The following is a 23,472-nucleotide window of genomic DNA, read 5'->3' on the forward strand; positions in this document are numbered from 1 at the left end:
TCATAATGAAGTGATTATACAAAAAAGAAGCACAGACGGAAGTGGTAAATAAAATAATGGGTGGGCCATGCACAGACTAAAATAAGTGTCGGATTCTGACTTAAAGCCTGCCACCAGATGCAGCTGTACAGGTGAAGCGCATCAATTCACGTGCCACTCACTGATAGGGGTTTGATATGAATCTGCAAGCAATTGATTTATTATTGTCTCTATGCAGTCAAACCTCACAGCTAATGTTACTTTATATTTGCAGCCGCTCCCCAGATTATCAGGCATTAGATTCTCATAAGGCGCATGCAACCCGGATCCCTCACATGTGCAGATCACAATAGGGTTCTCAATCCCGTAAGAATTAACTCAGCCCACTGATGTGAGAGAAGATGGGCTTAGGCAGCAATGCAAGCAGTGATGAGCAGCTCCCCCACCACTCACTTCCTGCTGTGCAGCCTGGTTCCTAACAGGCCATTGACTTGTACTGGCACTTGGCTCAGGAATTGGGGACCCTGCATTATACTATTCCCTATGACTTTCCATATCCTTAGTTTAGCTCCCATTTATAAAGGAGAATATGCGATGTTTGGTTTTCTGTTCCTGATTTAGTTCACTTAGAATGATGATCTCCAATTCCATCCAAGTTGCTGCAAAAGAAATTATTTCATTATTTTTGATGGCTCGATTCCATGGTGTATAGATACCACATTTTCATGATCCACTGATCCGTTGATGAGCATTCACATTGACTGCACATCTTAATTGTCAATTGTGCTGTGATGAACATGCAGGTGCAGGTTTCTTTCTTATATAATGACCTCTGTTCCTTTGGGTTGATGGATCAAATGGTAGATCTACTTTCAGTTGTTTGAGAAATCTCCACACTGCTTTCCATAGAGGCTGTAATAATTTACACTCCCACCAATGGTGTATAAGTGTTCCCTTTTCTTGGCATCCATGCCAACATCTATTGTTTTTTATTTATTTACTTTCAATAATAGCCATCCTGACTGGTGTTAGGTGATATCTCATTGTGGTTTAAATTGTGCATTTCCATGATGATGAGTGATGTTGAACATTTTTATATGTTTGTTGGCCACTTGTATATCTTATTTGAAAGATGTCTATTCATATTGTTTGCTCACTTTTTTTTTTTGAGTTGGGGTCTCTGTCGCCCAGGCTGGTGTGGAGGGGAACGCTCAAGGTCACTACAGCCTCCACCTGCTGGGCTCAAGCATCCTTCCACCTCACCCTTTCAGGTAGCTGGAACTACAGGCATGTATCATCACACCCGGCTCATTTTTCTTGATTTATGTAGAGACAAGGTTGCGCCACGTTGCCCAGGCTGGTATGGAACCAGTGGGCTCTGGCAATCCTTCCACCCCAGCCTCCCAAAGTGCTGGGATCATAGGCGTGAGCCACTGCTCCCTGCTTGTCCACTTTTTTGGGGTTATTTGCTTTGTTCTTACTGTTTGGACTTTGTAGATTCTGGTTATTAGTCCTTTGTTAGATGCAAATATTTTCTCCCATTCTGTAGGTTGCCTATTTCCTCTGTTGATTATTTCTATTACTGTACAGATCTTTTTTTTCCAGTTTAATTAATTTTTCCCATTTATTTATTTTTGTTTTTGTTGCATTTGCTTTTGGGGTTTTAGCCATAAATTATTTGCCTAGGCCAATGTCCAGAAGAGTTAGTCCTAGGTTTTCTTCTAGGATTTTTATGGTTTCAGAACTGACATTTAAGTCTTTAATCCATCTTGAGTTAATTTTTTGCATATGGGGGGAGATAGGACTAAGGTTCACTGGGATACCATGCTGAGATTCATTTAATGAACAAGAAAAGAAGAGTTAAAATAAGCCCCCTGGGGTCATTGGCACTATGGCAAAAGAGAAAGAAAATAAAAAAGCAATACGAGAGAGTTCACAAGCAGGCTAATAACCAAGAGAGGTCACATTAAAAGTATTTTTCCTAGCCGGGCTTGGTGGCTCAGCCTGTAATCCCGCGCCTTTGGGAGGCTGAGGTGAGTGGATTGCCTGAGCCCGTGGGTTCGAGACCCGCCTGGGCAAGGGGAGACCTCATCTCTACAATAAATCAAAAAATTAGCCGGGTGTGGTAGCGCGCACCTGTAATTCCGGCTACTCGGAAGGCTGAGGCGGATGGATCGCCGGAGCCCAGCATGCGAGGCCGTGGTGGCCGGGAGCGGCCACTGCACTCCAGTCTGGGCGACCGAGTGAGACTCCAACTCAAAAAAAAAAAAAAATCCTGTGCCAATCTGATGGACAGAAGAGTGACAGGAAAAATACTTTTTTTTTTTTTTTTTGAATTGGAGTGAACTAAGTCAGGAACAGAAAACCAAACATCGCATATTCTCCTTTATAAATGGGAGCTAAACTAAGGATATGGAAAGTCATAGGGAATAGTATAATGCAGGGTCCCCAATTCCTGAGCCAAGTGCCAGTACAAGTCAATGGCCTGTTAGGAACCAGGCTGCACAGCAGGAAGTGAGTGGTGGGGGAGCTGCTCATCACTGCTTGCATTGCTGCCTAAGCCCATCTTCTCTCACATCAGTGGGCTGAGTTAATTCTTACGGGATTGAGAACCCTATTGTGATCTGCACATGTGAGGGATCCGGGTTGCATGCGCCTTATGAGAATCTAATGCCTGATAATCTGGGGAGCGGCTGCAAATATAAAGTAACATTAGCTGTGAGGTTTGACTGCATAGAGACAATAATAAATCAATTGCTTGCAGATTCATATCAAACCCCTATCAGTGAGTGGCACGTGAATTGATGCGCTTCACCTGTACAGCTGCATCTGGTGGCAGGCTTTAAGTCAGAATCCGACACTTATTTTAGTCTGTGCATGGCCCACCCATTATTTTATTTACCACTTCCGTCTGTGCTTCTTTTTTGTATAATCACTTCATTATATATTACAATGTAATAATAACAGATAAAGTTCACAATAAATGTTATACGTTTGAATCATCTCAAAACCATCCCCCCACCCCATCAGTGGAAAAAATGCACAAAACCAGTCCCTGATGCCAAAAATATTGGGGATCGCTGGTATAATGGACACTGGTGACTCAGAAGGGGTAGGGAAGAAGGGGTGGAGGGTCAAAGAAATCACCTATAGGGAAAAATGTGCACAGGTGGGAGTGGTGGGTATACTTAAAACTCAGACTTTTTCGCCACTGTACATTGCAACCGTGTAACCAAAAACTATTTGTACCCCCTAAAGCTATTGAAATTAAAAATAATAAAACTAATAAAAGTTAAAGAATGTTTAAAAATGTATCTCAACATGTTGAGTGTGGGTAATGTTGTGAACCCAGAAACTATAGAAAGAAGGTAAGTATCGGTCGGGGGTGGTGGCTCATGCCTATAATCCCAGCACTTTGGGAGGCAGAGGTGAGAGGATTGCCTGAGCCCATGGGTTCAAGACCAGTCTGGGCAACTTGGTGAGACATCAACTCTAAAATAAATTTTAAAAATTAGCCAGGCGTGGTGGCGCGTGCCTGTAGTTCCAGCTACTTGGAAGGCTGAGGCGGAAGGATCACCTGAGCCCAGCAGGTTGAGGCTACAGTGGCTGGGAGCATGCCACTGCACTCCAGCCTGGGCGACAGAGTGAGACTCCAACTCAAAAAAAAAAAAAAAAAAAGAAGGTAAATATCACCTCCAACTTCACCACTATTGAAATGGTCTCTTTAAAAATAATTTATTTTCACTAATGTAAAAATTGTGTACAGCTATGGTGTACAGCATGATGTTTGGATAAAGCCATGAATAGCGGAGTAATTACATTATGCTAATGAACATAATGTAATGTGTCCATCTCACTACATAGTTATCATTGTTTTGGAGCTATCACAAAGATTCTTTGCCCAGGCAAACTTATGCCAGGCTTTTGAACCTTCTAAGTCCACCTCGTCATAAAATCCATAAAATCTACTATTATCAAAGAACCCGTCTAAATCAGTTTAGCAAGTACCGCACACCTTGGATATCTCATAATATTTACTTTGTGAAGAGGGCCCCCATGTCATTATATTTCAGTATATTAAAATACTGGCTTTTAATAAACACTGTGAGCCTTACACTTCTAGTAATTTTTCCCTAAGGAAATAATGAAAAATGAGGAGAGAGCTTAAAACCTAAGTTTGTCAAGACTTTGAAAATATCAAGCTACAACATATGAACACAATATGATCACAATAAAGCTGTAAGGAGAAAGCTGTTGTTTGTGAACAGCTGTTAAAAAATGGAAAATGCTACTGGTACAATTTATTATGCATCCACACAAATTACAAACTTTAAAAATTTTGTAAATGCTGCCAGTTTACGAAAACCAACACGTGACATTATTAATGGTCATTTTGGGGTAGTAAAGTTGAGGGTGTTATTTATCACACACACTGAACAAGAAAAAAGAAAGTTAAACACCCTGAGAGACTTGGCACACTGGCAAAAAAAGAAAGAAAATAAAAGAGAACAAAAAGAAAACAGAAAAAAGAAAGGCAAGGCAAGGCAAAGCAAAGCATATATGAGAGAGTTCACAAGCAGGCTAATAACCAAGAGAGGTCACATTAAAAGTATTTTTCATGTCACTCTTCTGTACATCAGATTGGCACAGGAATTTAAGACAAGAAAAAGTGGGAGTTACAAGGCTGCCCTAAAGAGCTCTGCCTCTGTAGAGAAGGAATTTCTAGTTTGACTGCGGAGTCTGCTTTTTTTCCAACCACGAAGGGCGGGAGAAGAGCAGAGCCGCGCCTTTGTGGAGTCATTCTGCCACCAAGCGGCCAAAGTTCCACTGAGCGACCAGGAAAGTTTGGGAGGACGTTTTCTTCGTGGCACGATTTCTGCTCTTTAGACCCAGAGTAGTCCGCTGAAGGACCCGAACAAGATAAATGGAAGGGGAAAGCGACAGAAATCGGAGCTGGGCGCCCACAAGGCAGCTGGTGGGGGTACCCCGGAAGTCGATTTGCAGTTGAGAGGCGGGCTGTCTCCTGAAGTCCCGCCTCCGAAGCCATAGCAACTGCTGCAGGCTGTTCCCCCTGTTCAAGCGCGGCCATTTCGGGGGACTAGGGAGCGGGAGAGCCAGAGCATCGTGGCTGATGGGAATTGTGGGCGTGTTTATCAGGAGCGTACGGAATTCGGCCCGCTCCCTTGTGCCCTTCAGTCCGCGAGTTTGTTTTGTGCACGGTTTTCTGTTCCCCGTGGTATCGGACATTACTGGGAGGACTGAGGGCGAGGAAGAGGAAGACGGTAGTCGTCCCACCCTTTCCAAGCGTCATCTGGAGAAGCAAAGCGAAGGTGGACACTCTCAGTCCTGCCTGGGTATGCGCATCCCTGCTGTACGGAATTCCCAAGCCAGCTGCCTTGAAGCTGTTTGGCGGGAAGTTTCTCCTGTTCCTTTACTTTGTGGGTCAGGGCCTGGTTGCGTGAGTGGGAGAAAGAGAAAACCAGCTGGCCCTGGAGCCCCTTCTAAGGGCATCATCCCCCTTGCCATCCGTAATGAAACAAATATTCATTGAGCACCCGCTATGTACCAATTTTAGACTTTGGAGACCCAAGACAAGGACACAAGGACCCTGTTCTCAGGGACCAGTCATTCTAGTGGTTATGTTATAGACTGAAAAGAGGTTATTCTGGTTGTATTAGAAATGTCATTTAGAAAAATCTTAAAAACTTGTTTTCTTTTGTAGCTGAGTTGGGCTAAACGTAAAAACCTCTTGGATACAGAAGTGTGCATTTTTCCTATCCACTGCCCCCCTTCTCTCCTAGCATGGCATTGCCCCACTGGCCAATCTCATCTAGTAAGTCATTGCTGGTGCTGAAGATGAAGCAGCCAGGCAAACCAGACCACCTAATGATTAGGAGAGTGAACTAATGCCGACAGGAATGTGTCTTATAGCTTGGAGTGGGCATTGCCCACTTCCCCTTTATCTGAATACAAGGACATCAGACTGTTACAGGTCAGGGTTGTGAGAATAAAAGATTGTTACAATTTTGTGTTCCCCTCTGTTCAAATATTACAATTGTCTGCCCCTTCCTCTAAAAAAAAAAAGCATAAAATAAATACTGTAAATTCCATAATGCTATCTAAAAAGTCAACATGGCCAGGAGACTTTGCATCATGTCAGTGGTCATGTATCAAAAATTGTTAATGTAAACCAGTCAAACTCGGGGCAGGTGAAGGGCTATGAATTTTGGGTTGCTTTGAGCAGGTTTTTAGGCAATGATGCTGACCCATCTCCTATAACCTGGTTATAAAAATTAAATACTCCCTTTTCTCGCAGTCTCTGCCTCACATATTTTAATTAGCCATGAGGGATAGCAGCTGATTTATTGGATCAGACTGTAGCAGGTGGAGACAGTACAAATCATCAACTTCAGATAGTGATTAATGACAGTAAGAAAATAAAATGAGTTAGTATGACAAATGCAGTGGATGTTTTACCCATTTAGGTTTGGTCAGATTCAGCTTCTTTCAGAAATGGCTGTTGAAAAATTTAGGAATGGCCCTGATGGCTTTGATGGCCTTGGTGAGAGAAAAGTCTTCTTTCTGGTTTTACTCCGTCTCATGCCTTCTTTTTTTTTTTTGAGTTGGAGTCTCACTCTGTCGCCCAGAATGGAGTGCAGTGGCCGCTCCCGGCCACCGCAGCCTCGACCTGCTGGGCTCCGGCGATCCTTCCACCTCAGCCTTCTGAGTAGCTGGAATTACAGACGCGTGCTACCACGCCCGGCTAATTTTTTGATTTATTGTAGAGATGAGGTCTCGCTGCCCAGGCGGGTCTCGATCCCGCGGGCTCAGGCAATCCACTCACCTCAGCCTCCCAAAGGCGCAGGATTACAGGCTGAGCCACTGAGCCCGGCTGTCATGCCTTCTTAATAGAGACTTAGATTACCATAAAATATACTCATGTTTGCAACTTCATTGCCCTGTAGTTCCTCCCAGATTCTGAAAACTAGCATCAGAATAGAAATTTCTAATAGAAGGGCTGAACGGGGTCAGGAAGTGTCAGTGTTGCCGGGTGGGGTGCAGGGCAAAACTTGTGGGCTCTTTGACTTGACCCTAAAATGAATTTTACAGGTGCCAACAAAGTTTTGAAACAGAGTTTATTAGCGAGAAGAGAAGGAAAAATGAAGAATCATGACAGAAAACCTGCAATGGGCAAGTTTCTCGAAAAAGAAAAGTTGCTTTTGCTCTCAAATAAAAGCTAGATATAGCTACCTAGGTATTGATATGCTAATGAGGGTGGAACACAGGTAACCACTATGGAGAGGTCACTCTTTTTTTGAATATACAAGTTCATGAGCTAAAAGATGGACTGATAAACATTTCTACACCATTGACTACTTAAGAGGTGGGGTTGAGCCTTTTACCTTCAACAGGTTACCTGAAGATTTTTAGTGGTTATTATGCTAAACCATGAGCTAAAGTTGAGCTATCCTGTTCTTATATCTGATGAGATTTTCTTTTGATTGACTGAGGGATAGGGTGGTCTGGCAGGTCCACATTCCAACCTGGCCTGCAGTAAAAATGTAATAAGAAAAATGAATGCTTCCTAAAACCTACCTATAAGATATTTATCTCTCTATGCCTAACCTGTTCTAACTACCCTGACTCACCAGCACTAGAGAGTGAACAACAAAAGTTGCTAGGTTTGGGCCCTGAGCACTTAGGTTAAAGGCCTTTTTCTACTGGATGGCCAAGAGTCCAGAGGGGTGGGGAAATCTGGTGTACATTCTCTTTGTGGCCTGCCTTCCCTTATCCTTCCAGATTAGGTCAGGAGGACTATACCTGAACTTCTGCTCTTACCCAATTTCTAAGAGGCTTGGGAAGTCACTGCCTGATAAGGACTCACCAAACAGGGTTGTATCACCCTATTGTTTTCCAACCTTAAACATCACATAACAAACAAGGAAATCAAAGTATTTTATGTCCCTGAATAGCCATCTCTTGTGCATTACTGAACTCACAGGGAGCCTTGTAAGACATTTATCTATCCTCCCTGAAGTCTGTCGCATATAGGGCTTCATCTACATATCGACAAACCTGGAATTTTCCACTCCTTTATCTTAATTATCTCCTCTACTGATTTCCTAAATCCTTAGATAAGAACTGCAAATTATCAGTCAAGAAATCTTTGAATCTACCTATGACCTGCAAGCCTCCACTTGGAAATGTCCCTCCTTCCTGTGGCAGACCAATGAAAATATCACATGTAATGATTTATGGTTTTTTGTAACTTTTGCCACCCTAAAATTGTATAAAACCAAGCCACTGTTCAACCACAGTGAGCACTTGTTCTCAGAACCTCCTGAAGATGGGTGTACCCAGGCTTGAATCCTCAAGTTTGGCTGAAGAATTAACCATCTTAAAAATGTTTTAAAGCGTTTGGGATCTTTTTCTCAACAATCACTATGGGGCTTTGATTTGCAGTAAGTGAGGAGCTTGTCACAGACAGACTTCCAGTGCTATCAGTGGAAAGCCAGTGGAATTTTAATTCCATGCAAGAGTTTGGAAAGGGACCACAGTACAGTATGTCCTCCATAGTTTTGGAGGCTTCATAATTGGCACAAGTGATGAGGACTGTGATATTTTAAGAATTCTGTGGCTCCTCGTAAAGACATAAGCATTATGACAACAGTGTCATGAACTGAGTAAATAAGTAAATGCATATTCTGTGGTGGACTGAGCAATAGGATCCTCTCAATCATTTAGGGTCTGGAGGAAAGAGGGTAGTTGACAAGCTATAGACCCATCACTACCTGAGTTTCTCCTTTTGTAAGTGTGGGGAACACAGTAAAGGAAAGTTCAAAAAATAGTCCTCCAGAAAGAATAGCACGGTAAGATCCAGGGTTTGACAGTCCAAGTTAATATTCCTGGGGTCCTTAACCAAATGACCTGGGAAAATTGGCTCTGAGGCAAAAGGAGTGTAACTAGACAAAGGAAGGTGAATGGCCTGAGTAGGTGAGGAAGGAAGGGCAGGCCAGGAGATGGGACTGGCAGGTGAGTTGGTGGATTGCTGTAACATGAAGTAGAGCCTAGAAAGAGCTCCTGATACCCTGTTAGCAGCCACCTACCTACTTGCCTTGAGTTGGAATATTTAAGATGCCTGGCTGGTTTGGTCCAGGGCAGTGACAAATTTTTACTCCATTGTGTTGGATGATGGGTTGCAGTTGACAGTGATCTTCAATTCTTTCTTCATCAGCACCTGCTTTTTCTTTCAATACAGGCCATGATGGGATTTGTCCTCTATGTTCTGAATACTGAAGAGAAAGAAAGAAAGGGAGTAAATAAAGCAGAAGGACAGAAGGGAAGAAAGAAGACTGACTATAGAGAGAAAAAACCCTTGGCTTAGTTCATTTTTTTAACCCAGACCTGCCTGCCTCTAAAGTTTAAAGTCTTGTCTGTAACATGTTGGTATTGTGCTTTCCTAGTGGAACTTTCAAAACTTTCCTTGGGGAAAACCTATGATGCGCTGCAGCAAGACAGGCATGACTGGGGTCTATGCCCATCCAATGTTACATCCCCACCTCACCATAGTACCAAGGAGTTGCAGCTGGACCCAAAAGTGCCAGGGCTAACGTATACCTATTTCTCTTCCATGATCAACCCAGACCTTTCTCTTAGCAGATGTGGAGCAAATGAACCGGAAAGAATACAAAAAATAATACAGCCCTCCAGTCTCAGCTATGTCTGGAAAGTCCATGGCATTCTGGACAATCTAGCACTTACTTAGCATTTGCTATGTTCCAGGCCCCTGCCAAGAGCTCATACTTTTACTTATTATATAATTCCAACATTAATATAATCAAGAAAACCAAGTGTGACTATAATCTTCACTTTTGAAGTGAGGAAACTAAAACTCAGTGAGTTAAAGAGACCTGCCTAAAGTCATGTAGATAATAAAAGTCAGATACCTTTTAAATAAAAGATGACATAATTTTAATCATGAAGTCATGGCCCTGAGAATGAATAGGAGAGTAAGGTTGGTAATTTCTAAGGAGGAGGTGAATTTAAATCTGACCTGATTCCAGATCTCTTGACAGTGCCCCTACAGTTCTTGGAGAGGTGCCACTCTCTTAAACACATTGATTTGCACACGCCCACACAAACATATACTAACACACAGACTAGTGTAGGAAAGCCTGAGTCCCATGTCATTCATACTCAGAAGTTAACAGAATAGTTATTTCTCTGTCCTTACCCATGGACAATATTAAGTCAAAGGTGGCAACTACCAGGGTTTTCATGAGAACTTAATACGTCAGGTGGATTTAACTTTAATCTAAGATGTGTTCACTTTAGGAGGTGAGCAGATCCCAACACACCCACAGGATAGGTTAGATGCCTTTCTCTGTATTCCCATAATGCCCTGGATGTATTGTCATTAGTCCATTCATCCAGCAAATACTCATGGCACTCCTCTAATATGTGTCAGCCACTGTGTTATTCCTTGGAATCCCTATCTCTCTGATTACTACTGTCTTTTTTGTAATTGTCAGTTTTAGTGTAACAATATATCTCACTAGGATGAGTTCATTGTAAGAAGGTACTGTGCATTATTCATCATTACATATCTAGGGCTCAGTCACATATGGGCATAACTCTGAGTAGACTATCAACTAATACTGGGGATTGAATGAAAAATTTCATGAGGTATATAGTGTGTAAAAAAATGAGGAACACAAGAAGGAGACAAAATATAAACAGATACTAATCCCACTAAGGATAAAGACATGACACCACGTTGAAGGTGGTATAGTAAAAGGGAAGTTCCTGTACTACTGCAAAATACTATTTGAAAAATGAACCACAAGTCTCTACACTCAGATAATAATGCCTCTTAGTTAGGATGATAAAATAACATCCAGTTCTGTAATGGGAGCTCTCTCATTGATTTCAGGTCTGCTTTACGGGGTCTGTTCTGTCAATTGTGACACAGTCCCCTAGAACAGAACACCAGGAATAACAAATGAGATGTGAAAGATTAATATGAAAACCCTTCCTGGGGCCTCTCTTGCCAGTTTCCCAAAGTATTAGAAGTTCTGAATGCTGAAAAACTCCTCAAAGTTGCCATTCCCAGATCTGCTCCCCAACCATACACAGGGCTGAAGGGCCAACTTTGCTTCCCATTTCCTCCAGAGATAGATTTTATCTGTGAATGCTATTGATGAGGTCCATCTCATATTCGTCAGGTTTCATTCATTTATAAGACATTGCTGCACTTTAGTCCATGCCACAGTGTTCAAGGATCATGCAGGGCATTTGACTTTTCATTTGTGCTGCAGATAGCATGAGGGAGCAACGTAAATTTCTCTATGCAGCTGCATATATATATATATGTATATGTATATGTATATATACATATGTGTGTGTGTGTGTGTGTGTGTGTGTATTGAGCTGGAGTCTCACTCTTTTGCCCATACTGGAGTGCAGTGGCACACTCACGGCCACCCCAGCGTCATCCTGCTGGGCTCTGTTGGTCCTTCCGCATTGGCCTTCCAAGTAGGTAGAGTTGTAGGTGCGCACTACCACACCCGGCTAATTTTTGATTTATTGTAGAGATGAGGTCTCGCCAAGTTGCCCGGGCTGATCTCGAACCCATGGGCTCAGGCAATCCACTCGCCTCGGCCTCCCAAAGTGCTAGGATTACAGGCTGAGCCATGGAGCCTGGTCTATAGCTGCTTATTAATACTAAATAAAAGCTTCGTGTCTTAGTCCACTTGTATAGCTATAACAAAATGCCACAGACTAGGTAATTTATAGACAATGGAAATTTGGTTCTCATAGTTCTGGAGGCTGAAAAGCTCAAGATCAAGGTGCTGGCTGGTGAGAGGCTGTTTCTAAGATGGCACTTTGTTACTGCATCCTCTGGATGGTAGGAATGTTGTATTGTTACATGGCAGAAGGAACAGAAGAGGCAAAAAGTGACAAACTCCCTCTGCCAAGCCCTTCTTAAGGGCACCTAATCCTAATCATGAGGACTTCACCACAATCATCTTCCAAAGGCCACACCTCCCAATACCATTACATTGAGGATTCAGTTTCAACATGAATTTTGGAGGGGACAAACGTTTGTATCATAGCACATAGCTTTCATTAATTGAGCAGCTCTCCTAAATTAGATTATGTTCCACACTACATCATTTATTTCAGAATAATGCTACAAGTTAGGTATTTTTGTTCTCATTTGATATTTTTTAAATGAGACTGTTCAAAAAGAGTAAATGAGAGAATTAGGACTTGAATTCAAGGTCTATGTTTATCACTCTTTGGTATTATAGATATTGGGTGATGTTTCTTGAGTTTTCCTTCCTGAGAAGCAACTCTCACGAGCAACAAAAGAGTAGTAGCTGGAGTCCGTGGCCAGCCTGGCAGCACTATCTTACTGCAACACCTTTGGGAGCACTAAAACTACTACTATTAATGGCAAGGAGGCAGAGCTGAGGTGGGATTCTGGACATGGCATGATATTGGGAGTGATTAATGGAGACGAATGAATATGGAAGGGTGGGGTATTGGTGGCATTTGTGCCATGATGTCAACGCCTTTTGGGGTATAGTGACACCCCAAGCCAGAGCAAGATCTTTCACAATTTGTGAATCTCCCTTCCAAAAGGGATGCAATACATTGTGTCATCTCCTGTAACAACTGTGTTAGGTTGGCAAGAATGGCATCCCGAGGAACTGTACTCCTCACCACAAAACAGTCCTGGAATATGATAACCATTGTCATGTGTAACAGCTTCAGGAAGATGGCACAAACCGTCTCTTTTACTTTTTTCCTGTTAAATTTTGTTGGCCAGGAATTCTGCTTACATAGAATACTCTTTCACAAGATTTCTGACCACACCACCAGTTTGGGTTTTTTTCTCCCAGTTTTTGGTGACAAGTTTCAAGGCCAACCAATGTTGCTTTCCTGTCTTTATTTCAGTAGCCAAACAAACCATAAGAACTGTGCCTCCAAAGAATGTCTACATGTCCTGTTTTGGTACTCAATTCATATTCGATAACTCATTGACCTCATTGTCCCTACTTCATATCAGGTATGACTTCTAGCCTATCTGCACAAATTGAACTCTATTACTTTTTCAGACATATTTTATCACAAATGTAATTATTGTAACTTATGTGGATGCTTAAAAATAATGTGTATTATGTAATTGTGACTAGGGTTTAGTCTATTCATTAAATCAAGTTGGCTCATCATGTTCAAAACATCTAAAGTCTTACTAAGTTTTTGACTGTTCTATTAATTGCTAAGAGATGTGTTAAAATATACCACTCTTTTGGTAGATTTGTTTATTTCTGCTTATAATTTTTTCAATTTTTGCTTTATATATTTTGAGTCTATGTTACTGCTGGGTGTCTAGGGCAAGAACTAATCTGGGAAGGAGTCCTGAGGTAATTGCTGCACTCCCTCCTGACCATAGAACATACCCTGTGAACATGATCATTATAGATGCCTCTTTAATTTCCTGCTTTCACATTAAACAGCCTTATGACATGTGTCATCCCCTGTACATATCATGAACCACACTTGTCACAGCAAACACTTTTATTATCTAGATTTTTTTTTGGTCTTGTTTTTGTTTTTATTTTTTGAGTTGGAGTCTCACTCTGTCACCAGGCTGGAGGGCAGTGGCATGCTGGGCTCAGGCGATCCTTCTGCCTCAGCCTGCTAAGTAGCTGGAACTACAGGTACGCACCACCATGCCCAGCTAATTTTTAAAATTTATTTATTGTAGAGATGAGTTCTCATCAAGTTGCCCAGGCTGGTCTCGAACACGTGGGCTCGGGCAATCCTCTCACCTCAGCCTCCCAAAGTGCTGGGATTATTGGCGTGAGCTACCACGCCTGGCCTAGATTTTATATTTTTAAAGTAGACTAACTTACATGATTTCTGATCTTAGCCCTATTTGTCCTCCCAGCTTTTAATGACCTATTCAAGGTTCTTCAAGTTTGTCTTTCCCATATAGTCTGAAGGCCATCAAGCCCATGTAATCCATGTTCTTAGGGAGTATCTACATGTTTTAACCACCTGAAAAATCACAGCATTCAACTAACTGACTTGCCACTGACAAATTCATATCCAACAACTCACTGTCTTCCTCTATCTTATTACCTATGTCGATTTATATCTTATATTGATTTATATCTTATTACTTATATCTAATTATAGCTTTCATTTTCTCTATACTCCTGGCATCTGTGGCATTACAGATACTTCAGTACCTTAATTAGGACTGGTGATGTCTTCTGGTTTACATTGCCTATCTAAGAAGGAAGCTAAAGGAAAACTCACTAGAACCCTTCCAAAACATAAAATCATCCCAGTTGATTTCCATCTCTAGTTTTCTTACCCCACACCCAGTGGTCTTTTCATGATATAATTGTTAAAGTCCATCAACTCTTTCCTCCCCTCCTTTTGAGTTGTAGTCTCACTCTGTTGCTCAGGGTGAAGTATAGTGACAGGATCACAGTTCACTGCAGTCTTGACCTCCTCGGCTCAGGTGATCTTTCTACAACAATCTCCTGAGTAGCTGGGACTACAAGCGCAAGCCACCATGCCCAGCTAATTTTTTTGGATTTCTGTAGAGATGAAGTCTTGCTGTGTTGCCCAGACTAGTCTCGAATCCCTGGGCTCAGGTGATCCTCCTGTCTCAGCCTCCCAAAGTGCTAGTATTACAGGCATAAGCCACTATGCCTGACCTCTCTCCTTTTACATACTGCCTTTTGTTTCTGAACAATTCCTCTCTCCTTTATTTGAATTGCCAGCTACTTTGAGTCCATCTGAAACAATAGGTGTGGATGTTAAGGCAAACACTAATTCTGATAACTTTACCCAGGCTGGCTCCCTTGCTTGGCAAGGAGATAAGCTCTAGATGACAGTTTCATCTCCTGCTGTTTTAGGGTACAGAAGCAGTTGGTATTTCTAATATCAGGAGCATACAATTCCTGCTCTCTGCAAGTATCTAAGTCTGTGAGTAGTTGCCTTATTTTTTGAAAATTAAAAATAGGCCGGGTACGGTGGTTCATGCCTATAATCCCAGCACTTTGGGAGGCAGAGGTGAGAGGATTGCCTGAGCCCACGGGTTTGAGACCAGCCTGGGCAACTTGGTGAGACCTCATCTCTACAATAAATTTTTTAAAAAATTAGCTGGATGTACTGGCACGTGCCTGTAATCACAGCTACTTGGAAGGCTGAGGCAGAAGGATCACCTGAGTCCAGCAGGTCGAGGCTGCGATGGCCATGAGCACGCCACTGCACTCCAACCTGGGCGACAGGATGAGACTCCAACTCAAAAAATAAATAAATAGAAATTAAAAATAAACCTAGGCTGGGTGCGGTCAATAACGTCTATAATCTCAGTACTTTGGGAGGCTGAGGTGAGAGGATTGCCTGAGCCCGTGCGTTCGAGAACAGCCTGGGCAACTTGGCGAGACCTCATCTCTACAATAAATCAAAAAATTAGCTGGGCATGGTGGTGCGTGCCTGTAGTTCTAGCTACTTGGAAGGTTGACGCTGAAGGATCGCCTGAACCCAGCAGATGGAGGCTGTGGTGGCCGTGAGCGTGCCACTGCACTCCAGCCTGGACAACAGAGTAAGACTCCAACTCAAAAAAATAAATAAATAAAATATACCTAACAAATAAACCATGGACATATTTTGCATTTTTATGAGCTTTTAAAATTTAAAGGCAGTGCATTTCCTCAAAATGTTAGATTAAAAAAATTGCCCAAGTGCTCTCTCAGGTAAAATGGGCTCTTGTATATATTCACATCTACTTGTTATGCACCAGATTGACCATCAGCTTGATTCTACACCTCCATGTTACTCTACTGACCGCTTAGGCCTCCACATTCACTAACAGTCAGCATCCAAGTGGATAACTCATCTTACATTCAGACCTCCACATTACATACAGACTGTTACTCCTGTAGAATCATGTCCTCCAGTTTTAGCTGTTACCTGAAAACTTTCATCCCTCTCCCTGTTAGATTGGTTCTTTTTCTCCTCTGAACTGCTATTCAGGACTTCTTAAGACAAGACTTTAACACATCCCCTCTTGTTTGGATACTTTATAGTATCTTACTCTTATACTTTGTACTTATACTCTTATACTTTATAGAAAAAATAGAAGGCATCTGGAGGGAACACCACAATTTCCTACCTTTGCTGATTCTCTTCATTCAGTTTCTCTGGAGATACACCTACCTCATCCTCCAGGACAGTATTTTTTGTATAAGGCCAATTCCTCAGTACACTTAAGTCTTTCTAAATCTAAAATAATTTTTAAAGTCCCAGAGTTTCCTTAAAAATTAAAAATATGATCCATTAACCATATGATCCAGCAATACCACTTCTGGGTAAATATTCAAAAGAATTGAAAGTAGGATCTCAAAGTGATATTTGTACACTTATGTTCATAGTAGCATTATTCTCAGTAGCCAAAAAGTGAAAGCAACCCAAGTGTTTATTGATGGATAAATGGATAAAAAAGATGAGGTATTTACATACAATGAAATATTATTCAGCTTTTTAATGAAAGGAAATGCTAGTACATGCTACAACATGAATGAACCTTGAGGCCATTCTACTAAGTGAAGTTATCCAAGTCACAAAAAGACAAATACTGTATGATTCCACTTATATGAGATATTTAACATAGTTAATTCATAGGAACAGATAATAGAATGATGGTTGCGAGGGCTGAAAGGAGGGAAAAGTGGAGAATAGTGGTTTGAGTATAGAGTTTCAGTTTTGCAAGAAGAAAATGTTCTGGAGATCCTGGCCAGGTGCGGTAGCTCATGCCTGTTATCCCAGCATTTTGAGAGGCCAAGGTGAGAGGATTGCATGAGCCCCAAGACCAGTCCGGGCAACATGGCAAGACCTCATCTCTACAATAAATAAAATTTAAAAATATTAGCCAGGCATGGTGGTACACAACTGTAGTCCCAGCTACTCAGGATGCTGAAGCAGAAGGATCGTCTGAACCCAGCAGGTCAAGGTTGTGGTAGCCATGATTGTGCCACTGCGGTCCAGCCTGGGAAATACAGTGAGACTCCAACTCAAAAAAAAAAAAGAAAAAGTTCTGGAGATTCATTACACAACAATATAAATATACTAACACAACTTAAAATTTATTTTAAAATGGTAAATTTTTATGTTATATGTCCTTTATCACAATTTTTAAAAAGTCCCTAGATTGCACGTCTCTTTCTAGCTGCTCTCTAGAACATTCTATGATTACTGTCATTTCTTTTTTACCTTTCACTCTTCCTTCAGCCCATTACCATTGACTTCTGCATTGACCATTCCACTAAAACTGCTCTCGCTAAGGTTGTCAATGACCTCTTGATATTTCTGGGCTTACTGCTCAACCCAGAGTATTGGACTCTGTTCACAACTTCTTCCTGGAAGTTCTTTTCTCCTTTGGTTGCTGTGAGACTCTGCCTTGTTCTTTGTGGATGTCTCACTGTGGGAAAACTCAACTAAACCTACAGTACCAGCTATTAAATTTATATCTCTTATCAGATCTCTCTCAGCCTGGTCAGTTTTATCTGAATGTCCTATAAGCTCTTCAGACAACTCTCAGATTAAACTCATCATTCCTCCTCCTGTGTTTTCTAGCTCAATGATATCATCCCCAAATCCGATTCTGAAATCTGGAAGTCATACTAGAATCCTAATTCTCCTTTATCCTCCAAATCCAGTTAGTCAAAAAGTCCCGCGGATTCTACGCCCTATTAATTCTCAAAATTCATCTCAATTGTTACTGCCTTGATTTAGATTTTCATCGCCCACTGCCTTCAAGCTGGTCTTTTGGGCTCCAATTTTGTCTTCCTCAAACTAATCTTCCACATCGTGTTAGAGTGGTCTTAAAACTTAGGTCTGATCAGAAGGCTGGCTACTTTAAAAAATCCTTCAGTAGACTACTGTTGCTTTTAGGGTAAACTTTCAACTCCTTAATATTCAGCATAGAAAGGCCCCCTGCGCTCCAAAGGATTATAGATGATTGCACTCTTGCTCCAGCTATACTATTTTTGCAGTTCCAAGCAAAGTGCCACGATGTTAAGTTCGTTGATGGCCTTGTATATGTTCCCTCTGTCTAGACTGTCTTTATCTGCTGGGCTAAGTTCCCTTCATGATTCAGCTTATGCTACTATGTGCTCATCACTTTATCCGTTCCCTCACTATATTTAGTTCTTCCAAGGCAGGGACTAAATTATTCATTCCTGCACTCCACCCCCTAGCATCATGTCTTTTTGTGAGTTATCCCCTGGTGTGGGGTACTGGTGGGTATGCATATGTGTGTGTATGCGCACATGAATGAAGAATGTACATTTGAATTTCTGCTGCCCAGCGCAGCAGAAGACACGAAAGCTAGGTTATTTTAACTCAGGCTTTTCCCATGGTTACCACCGAAATTACTGAGCAGTCAACCACCTCCGACCTCTCCAGCACCCTAGGATAGGCATCAGAACGTCACCTCTGCGCCTGCGCGGGGAGGTTTAGGCGGGGCCAGCGACTTCCTCCGGGTTAGGGAGAGTGCGCGCAGGCTCAGCCCGACGAGAACCACTCTGATCTGGCCCTCCTTTCCAATTAACTGCAGCAGGAGCACGCCAAAAAGAGCTTCCGGGAAGGAGAAGCCACGCTTTCAGAGCTGCAACATGGAGGCTAGCAGTGAAGCTGATGAGTCGGTGAGATGGTGTTTTGGGATCGGATGGGTGGGGAAGTCTAGCTGAACCTTGAACACTTTCCTCCTATTTCCCTCCTCCCTCCTCCAGGTTTCCGGGGAATTGGTGTCTGTGGCACATGCTCTTTCTCTTCCTGCAGAGTCGTATGGCAACGATGTGAGTATGAGATCTGCCACCAACTTATAACTCCCTGCCCTGATACTTTCTGCAGACCCTCTCCACGTTTTTCAGAAATTGCTCCTTCTTTCAATTCATTCTACTTTTGGTCCACAGACGCAGAACTAATGTCGTGGAAGTGGTTTTCCAGCTTTGCTATGCTTTAGGATCACTTAGGAAGTTTTTAAACATCTCTATGCCTAAATTACACTTCATATATACTAAATCAGCATGCCTGGGAGATGGGAGCCAAAAATCAGTCGTTTTTAAAGGTCCCCAAGTGATTCCATTGTGCCGCAAAGTTGCACTGGTTTATGCTATGTCTGGTTTAGACCAGTAGGGAGAAAGCAAGTGGTGTATTTTCTGAAACAAGACAAAGGAATGTGAGAGAAGTAAAAACACCCAAGTAAGAATGTGGCGTATACTAGATAAGTAGATTAGGCCATGAGATTCAAAGAGTTTAGACGAAGGAGAGATCTCTAAGGACCAGGGCAATAGATGACTTGACCAAGGAAGTGGAGCTTTAATTGTATCCTCAAAGTGTAAGTGAACAGAGGACATGACAAGTAAGAAAAGTGAATGATTTAAGGCGTGGAGGTACAAATACAAATGGATTTTTCTGGAATCAGTGAAATAAATTGATCTGGTTGGAGTGTGAGATTCCAATGGAACAGGTGGTGGGTACTTTGTAAGACTTATTTGTAACCTGACCTGTGTTATATGCTAATTCGTATCTAGGTGTTATAGGATGGGGAATTTGCTGTCTGGTAAACACAGATGATGAATATGACATGCTACAGTCTTAAAAGTGAAAAGTAGTTTTCACTTTGGTTATCTTTTTTCTCCCAACAACTTGGTGTAGATGGCTATATTATTTCAATTTTACAATTGTTTAACTCAGTCCTGAGGAGGTGATTTATCTACTGCTTTATTTAGTCTCCCATGCTTCTACTAGTTGCTAGAAAATGATAGCCAGTGTCTCATTGTGTTTATTATACTGTTTAAGTAGCTTTTTATGGTTGTCATGAAGACAAAATAATTATTATATTGTCCAATTGATTAGTCCAGTTTTTTATCCTTTGACAGTAACACCAAATTGGGTAGCCCCCTTGAGCATTAACAAGACACCCACATACTTTCTTAATTTGTTATCCAGTAACAGAATTGGGAGATTTCTGACTTGGCATTCTTCACTCCTTTGCAGCCTGATATTGAGATGGCTTGGGCCATGAGAGCAATGCAGCATGCTGAAGTCTATTACAAGGTGTGTTGCCTGTTGCCGTCATTAAGTGGAATTAAACATGTAATTGTAGTATATGGTGCTCTGCTAATCACTATTCTCAGTAAGTTAAACAACTGTGTTTTGGAGATAGTTTTTATTACTTTAAGTTCTTACTCACAGAGAACAGAGGGGTGGAAGTGAATTTGTTTTGACAGGAGTTCTGCTTCTTTGCCCTGTTTTATGTTGCTAACTGGCAAAAGGATTCTTAGCCCATAAATAGTAGACACTTAATAAATGTTTGTTGAATGAATGAACAGTCCACAGAGGTGATAGCCAGGGCCAAATGGGCCAATTGTCAAATTGGCGGAAGGGACTGTAATAATATATTATGGCCCTTTTAAATTGTGTCATGATTTCATCCAGGACCTAGACTATTAATACTTCCTAATAAATTCTGCCTGGGTTTTCTGGTGGAGGGGAGGGGAATAGAAGTATAGTAAAAATTTGAGACTAACATCTGTATGTTGTCTGTCTGGCAGCTGATTTCATCAGTTGATCCGCAGTTCCTGAAACTCACCAAAGTTGATGATCAAATCTACTCTGAGTTCCGAGAACATTTTAAGGAACTCAGGATAGATTTATTGGACCCAGAAGAACTGAAATCAGAATCAGCTAAAGAGGTAAGAATTCTCTTTTGCAAATATTACCTGAGCAACAATTTTTGATTGTGAGTACGTTTTTATACATTTAAACTTTGTTTGTTTTAAGGAAAATATGTAAAGAACTAGAACTTTTTGTAGTTATAATCAACTAAGTAAGTTAGGAAATGGATGGTTTTTTGGCTATGGGTTTTTCATATTCACTGAGTCTATTTTTTTCTGGTTTTTTATTTGAACATTTCTAATCTCCACTCACCAGCCCCTTTCAAGGGAAGAGAAATGAGTTAAGTAGGTTAGCCAGAAGGTTTGGATGGGGGGGTGGTAAATAAGGCACAAAAAGGTATTTTGATTCTCTGGATTTGAATTCATGTGATCTCAGGCCATGGATAACTGGAAGACTTGTGTTTTGTATTGCTTATGTGATTATCTTTGACAGGGTACTAACATTATTACAGTTGGGGAAAATTTTTCCTTGAGGTTAAGCCCTTGGCTAATGAAGAAGCTAAACTTTTAACTCCTACTGGGCTGTTACTGATCTTTGGAAAACTGACACTACTGAATGGACTTCTTTCTCAAAATCCAACTTAATGACTTTGGACCAAATTTTTCCCTTCTTTGTCTCATTTGTGCTTTAGTGGGGATAAATAAACATTTTGGGCTGAGCTGGCCAGTAACTTCAAAACAAAACCGAATCTATTTAAGAAATCACATTTGAATTTAGTAAAAGTTTTATGTGTTTTTTTTCAGGTTAAAATATTGTTCATGTTGGGAAATACTAGTCTAAAGGCACAATAGGTAGCACAGAAACTCACTGCTAGTTTCATTGTGAAACTAGCAATCACCTCAATCTTAGTCTCTTCCATTATGGTTATTTTCCTTACTGGGGAAGTAGAAGCCCCTCTCCTGGTCTGAGTACATCAGCCTCTTCCGTTTTTCAGCTAACGAATCATTTTTACCTTTATAGAAGTGGAGGCCATTCTGCTTGAAATTTGATGGGATTGTGGAAGACTTCAACTATGGTACTTTGCTGCGACTAGATTGTTCTCAGGGTTACACTGAGGAAAATACCATCTTTGGTGAGTTTCTTGCCTCTGGAATTATTTCTGTATATGGAGAGTGAGCCAACTGGTTTCACTGATGAATCAATGACGTGTATAGTTAGGTTGGAGATTATCTTATTTTGTTATATCTTTAAAGATCACATTGATGTTTCTTAAGTAAATATAATATAGGTAAGTATTTTCAGTCTCAATATAAGATTGGAATTCAAGATCTTTGAAGCTTATGACTATACTTGAATGGTTTGCATGTTTGGTTTTGTCAGTAGATTTCCAATAGATTTAGGGAATAAACTGATACTAGGACAGTAATAATTCTGTTTACCTTCCAGCCCCCAGGATACAATTTTTTGCCATTGAAATTGCTCGGAATCGGGAGGGCTATAACAAAGCAGTTTATATCGGTGTTCAGGACAAGGAAGGAAAGAAGGGAGCCAACAACAGAGGAGACAATGGAGAAGAGAAAGTAGCTGACAGTGGAGAAGAAAAAGAGAAAGGAGTCAACAGAGAAGGAGAAAAAGAGAAAACTGACAAAGGAGGAGAAAACGAGAAAGAAGCTGACAAAAAAAATCAACAAAAGCAGTGAAACAGCTATATAAACTAGACATGGAACAGCACTCTAGAAGCTGTGACTCAGCTGAGTGTGCCAAGTACCATGGTGCTACTTGCTCAGACCCATTTAGTTAAATGTATGTTCTTATGCAATTGAAGGACACTCAGAAGGACATCTGTTTAGCCTACTAATCAGGAGCTGCTCTCATCATTCCCTTATATGAATTGGCTTAAAGACTATTAATGGGGTCTTTGATTGTTTCTTGGTATATTATGTTTTTTTTCACCACTAGTCAAGTAAGAAGTTTTGTAAATAAATTTCATTTGGTTCTTATTATCTATATCTGTTACTGACTTTAAAAAGGTATTTGAAATTATTTGACACTTCACATTTTTTCCAGGTATACTTATGTCTATTTTTAAATTCTCACTGATTGCTGTAGTGAAATTCTCTCGGCTTGTTAAATTGTACTTGGTGTTGAGTCCTTAAATAAGAATTGACTCTTAATATCTGAGTGACTATAGCTTCCTGATTTCCTTTGCTATATATGACAAAAGATTTGATAAATATTCTGGGGATAACAGCAGCAGCCTGAACCTGTCAGACTAGTAAATGCAGCCCAGTTCACATTAGAGGAGTAAGAGACTGAACCTACTTCTCTGGTAGCCAGGTTGTTACCTGAATGCTAGCCAGAAAAAATAGAAAAAGTAAAAGTAAAGCCTGATGGAGTGGCAGAGTGCCCTCTCTTTTTTTAAAATACTGTGGGCAATAGTAGACATTTATATATTAACACAAAAATATAAACATTGATTTTATATGGATGGGGGAGTGTTTTCTTCTTATGGCTCTTAAGAGTGCGTGTCTTAGTTATCGTCACATATTTATGAAAGTTTGTGCATGTCCCCATAGACATACTAAACTGCTAAAACTGGCTAGAGAAATACACAATGTTTGTAGTACATACAGTAAATACAAGTCTAACCACAATGTGATCATGCAAGCAAGAACTTACCCAAGCAGAGAAGGGGAAAATTAGGCTTTTTTATTCTGATGAACATGGGAGAAAAATAAAAAACAATTGATAAGTTGTGTCTTAGGCAACTTATAATGAACT

At 41.0% G+C, this 23,472-nt stretch overlaps 1 protein-coding gene across 2 annotated transcripts; it reads left to right on the forward strand.

The window, feature by feature from the left end:
* Nucleotides 1–18,639: 18,639 nt before the first annotated feature.
* PBDC1 (polysaccharide biosynthesis domain containing 1) lies at nucleotides 18,640–22,872 on the forward strand. Of its 2 annotated transcripts, XM_008067496.1 has the most exons (6): nucleotides 18,640–18,713; nucleotides 18,801–18,866; nucleotides 20,071–20,130; nucleotides 20,628–20,768; nucleotides 21,712–21,823; nucleotides 22,138–22,872. In XM_008067496.1, the coding sequence occupies exons 1-6, from the start codon at nucleotides 18,684–18,686 to the stop codon at nucleotides 22,389–22,391; spliced, it is 663 nt and encodes a 220-aa protein (XP_008065687.1). In that variant the 5' UTR covers nucleotides 18,640–18,683; the 3' UTR covers nucleotides 22,392–22,872. The 2 variants fall into 2 exon arrangements, with proteins under 2 accessions (XP_008065687.1, XP_008065688.1); XM_008067497.1 differs by lacking the exon at nucleotides 18,640–18,713 and having other exon boundaries at nucleotides 18,803–18,866; nucleotides 20,023–20,130.
* The last annotated feature ends 600 nt before the right edge of the window (nucleotides 22,873–23,472 follow it).

This window comes from Carlito syrichta, unplaced genomic scaffold, assembly GCF_000164805.1.
Source record: "Carlito syrichta isolate Samal-C Ts95f unplaced genomic scaffold, Tarsius_syrichta-2.0.1 Scaffold309648, whole genome shotgun sequence".
NCBI lineage: Eukaryota > Metazoa > Chordata > Mammalia > Primates > Tarsiidae > Carlito > Carlito syrichta.

Bases quoted from the DNA above. Each gene is read 5' to 3' on its own strand.
- PBDC1 (XM_008067496.1), top strand. From the start codon at position 18,684: ATGGAGGCTAGCAGTGAAGCTGATGAGTCG. The intron at 18,714-18,800 runs GTGAGATGGTGT...TCCCTCCTCCAG, and splicing joins GCAGTGAAGCTGATGAGTCG to GTTTCCGGGGAATTGGTGTC. The intron at 20,769-21,711 runs GTAAGAATTCTC...TTACCTTTATAG, and splicing joins AATCAGAATCAGCTAAAGAG to AAGTGGAGGCCATTCTGCTT.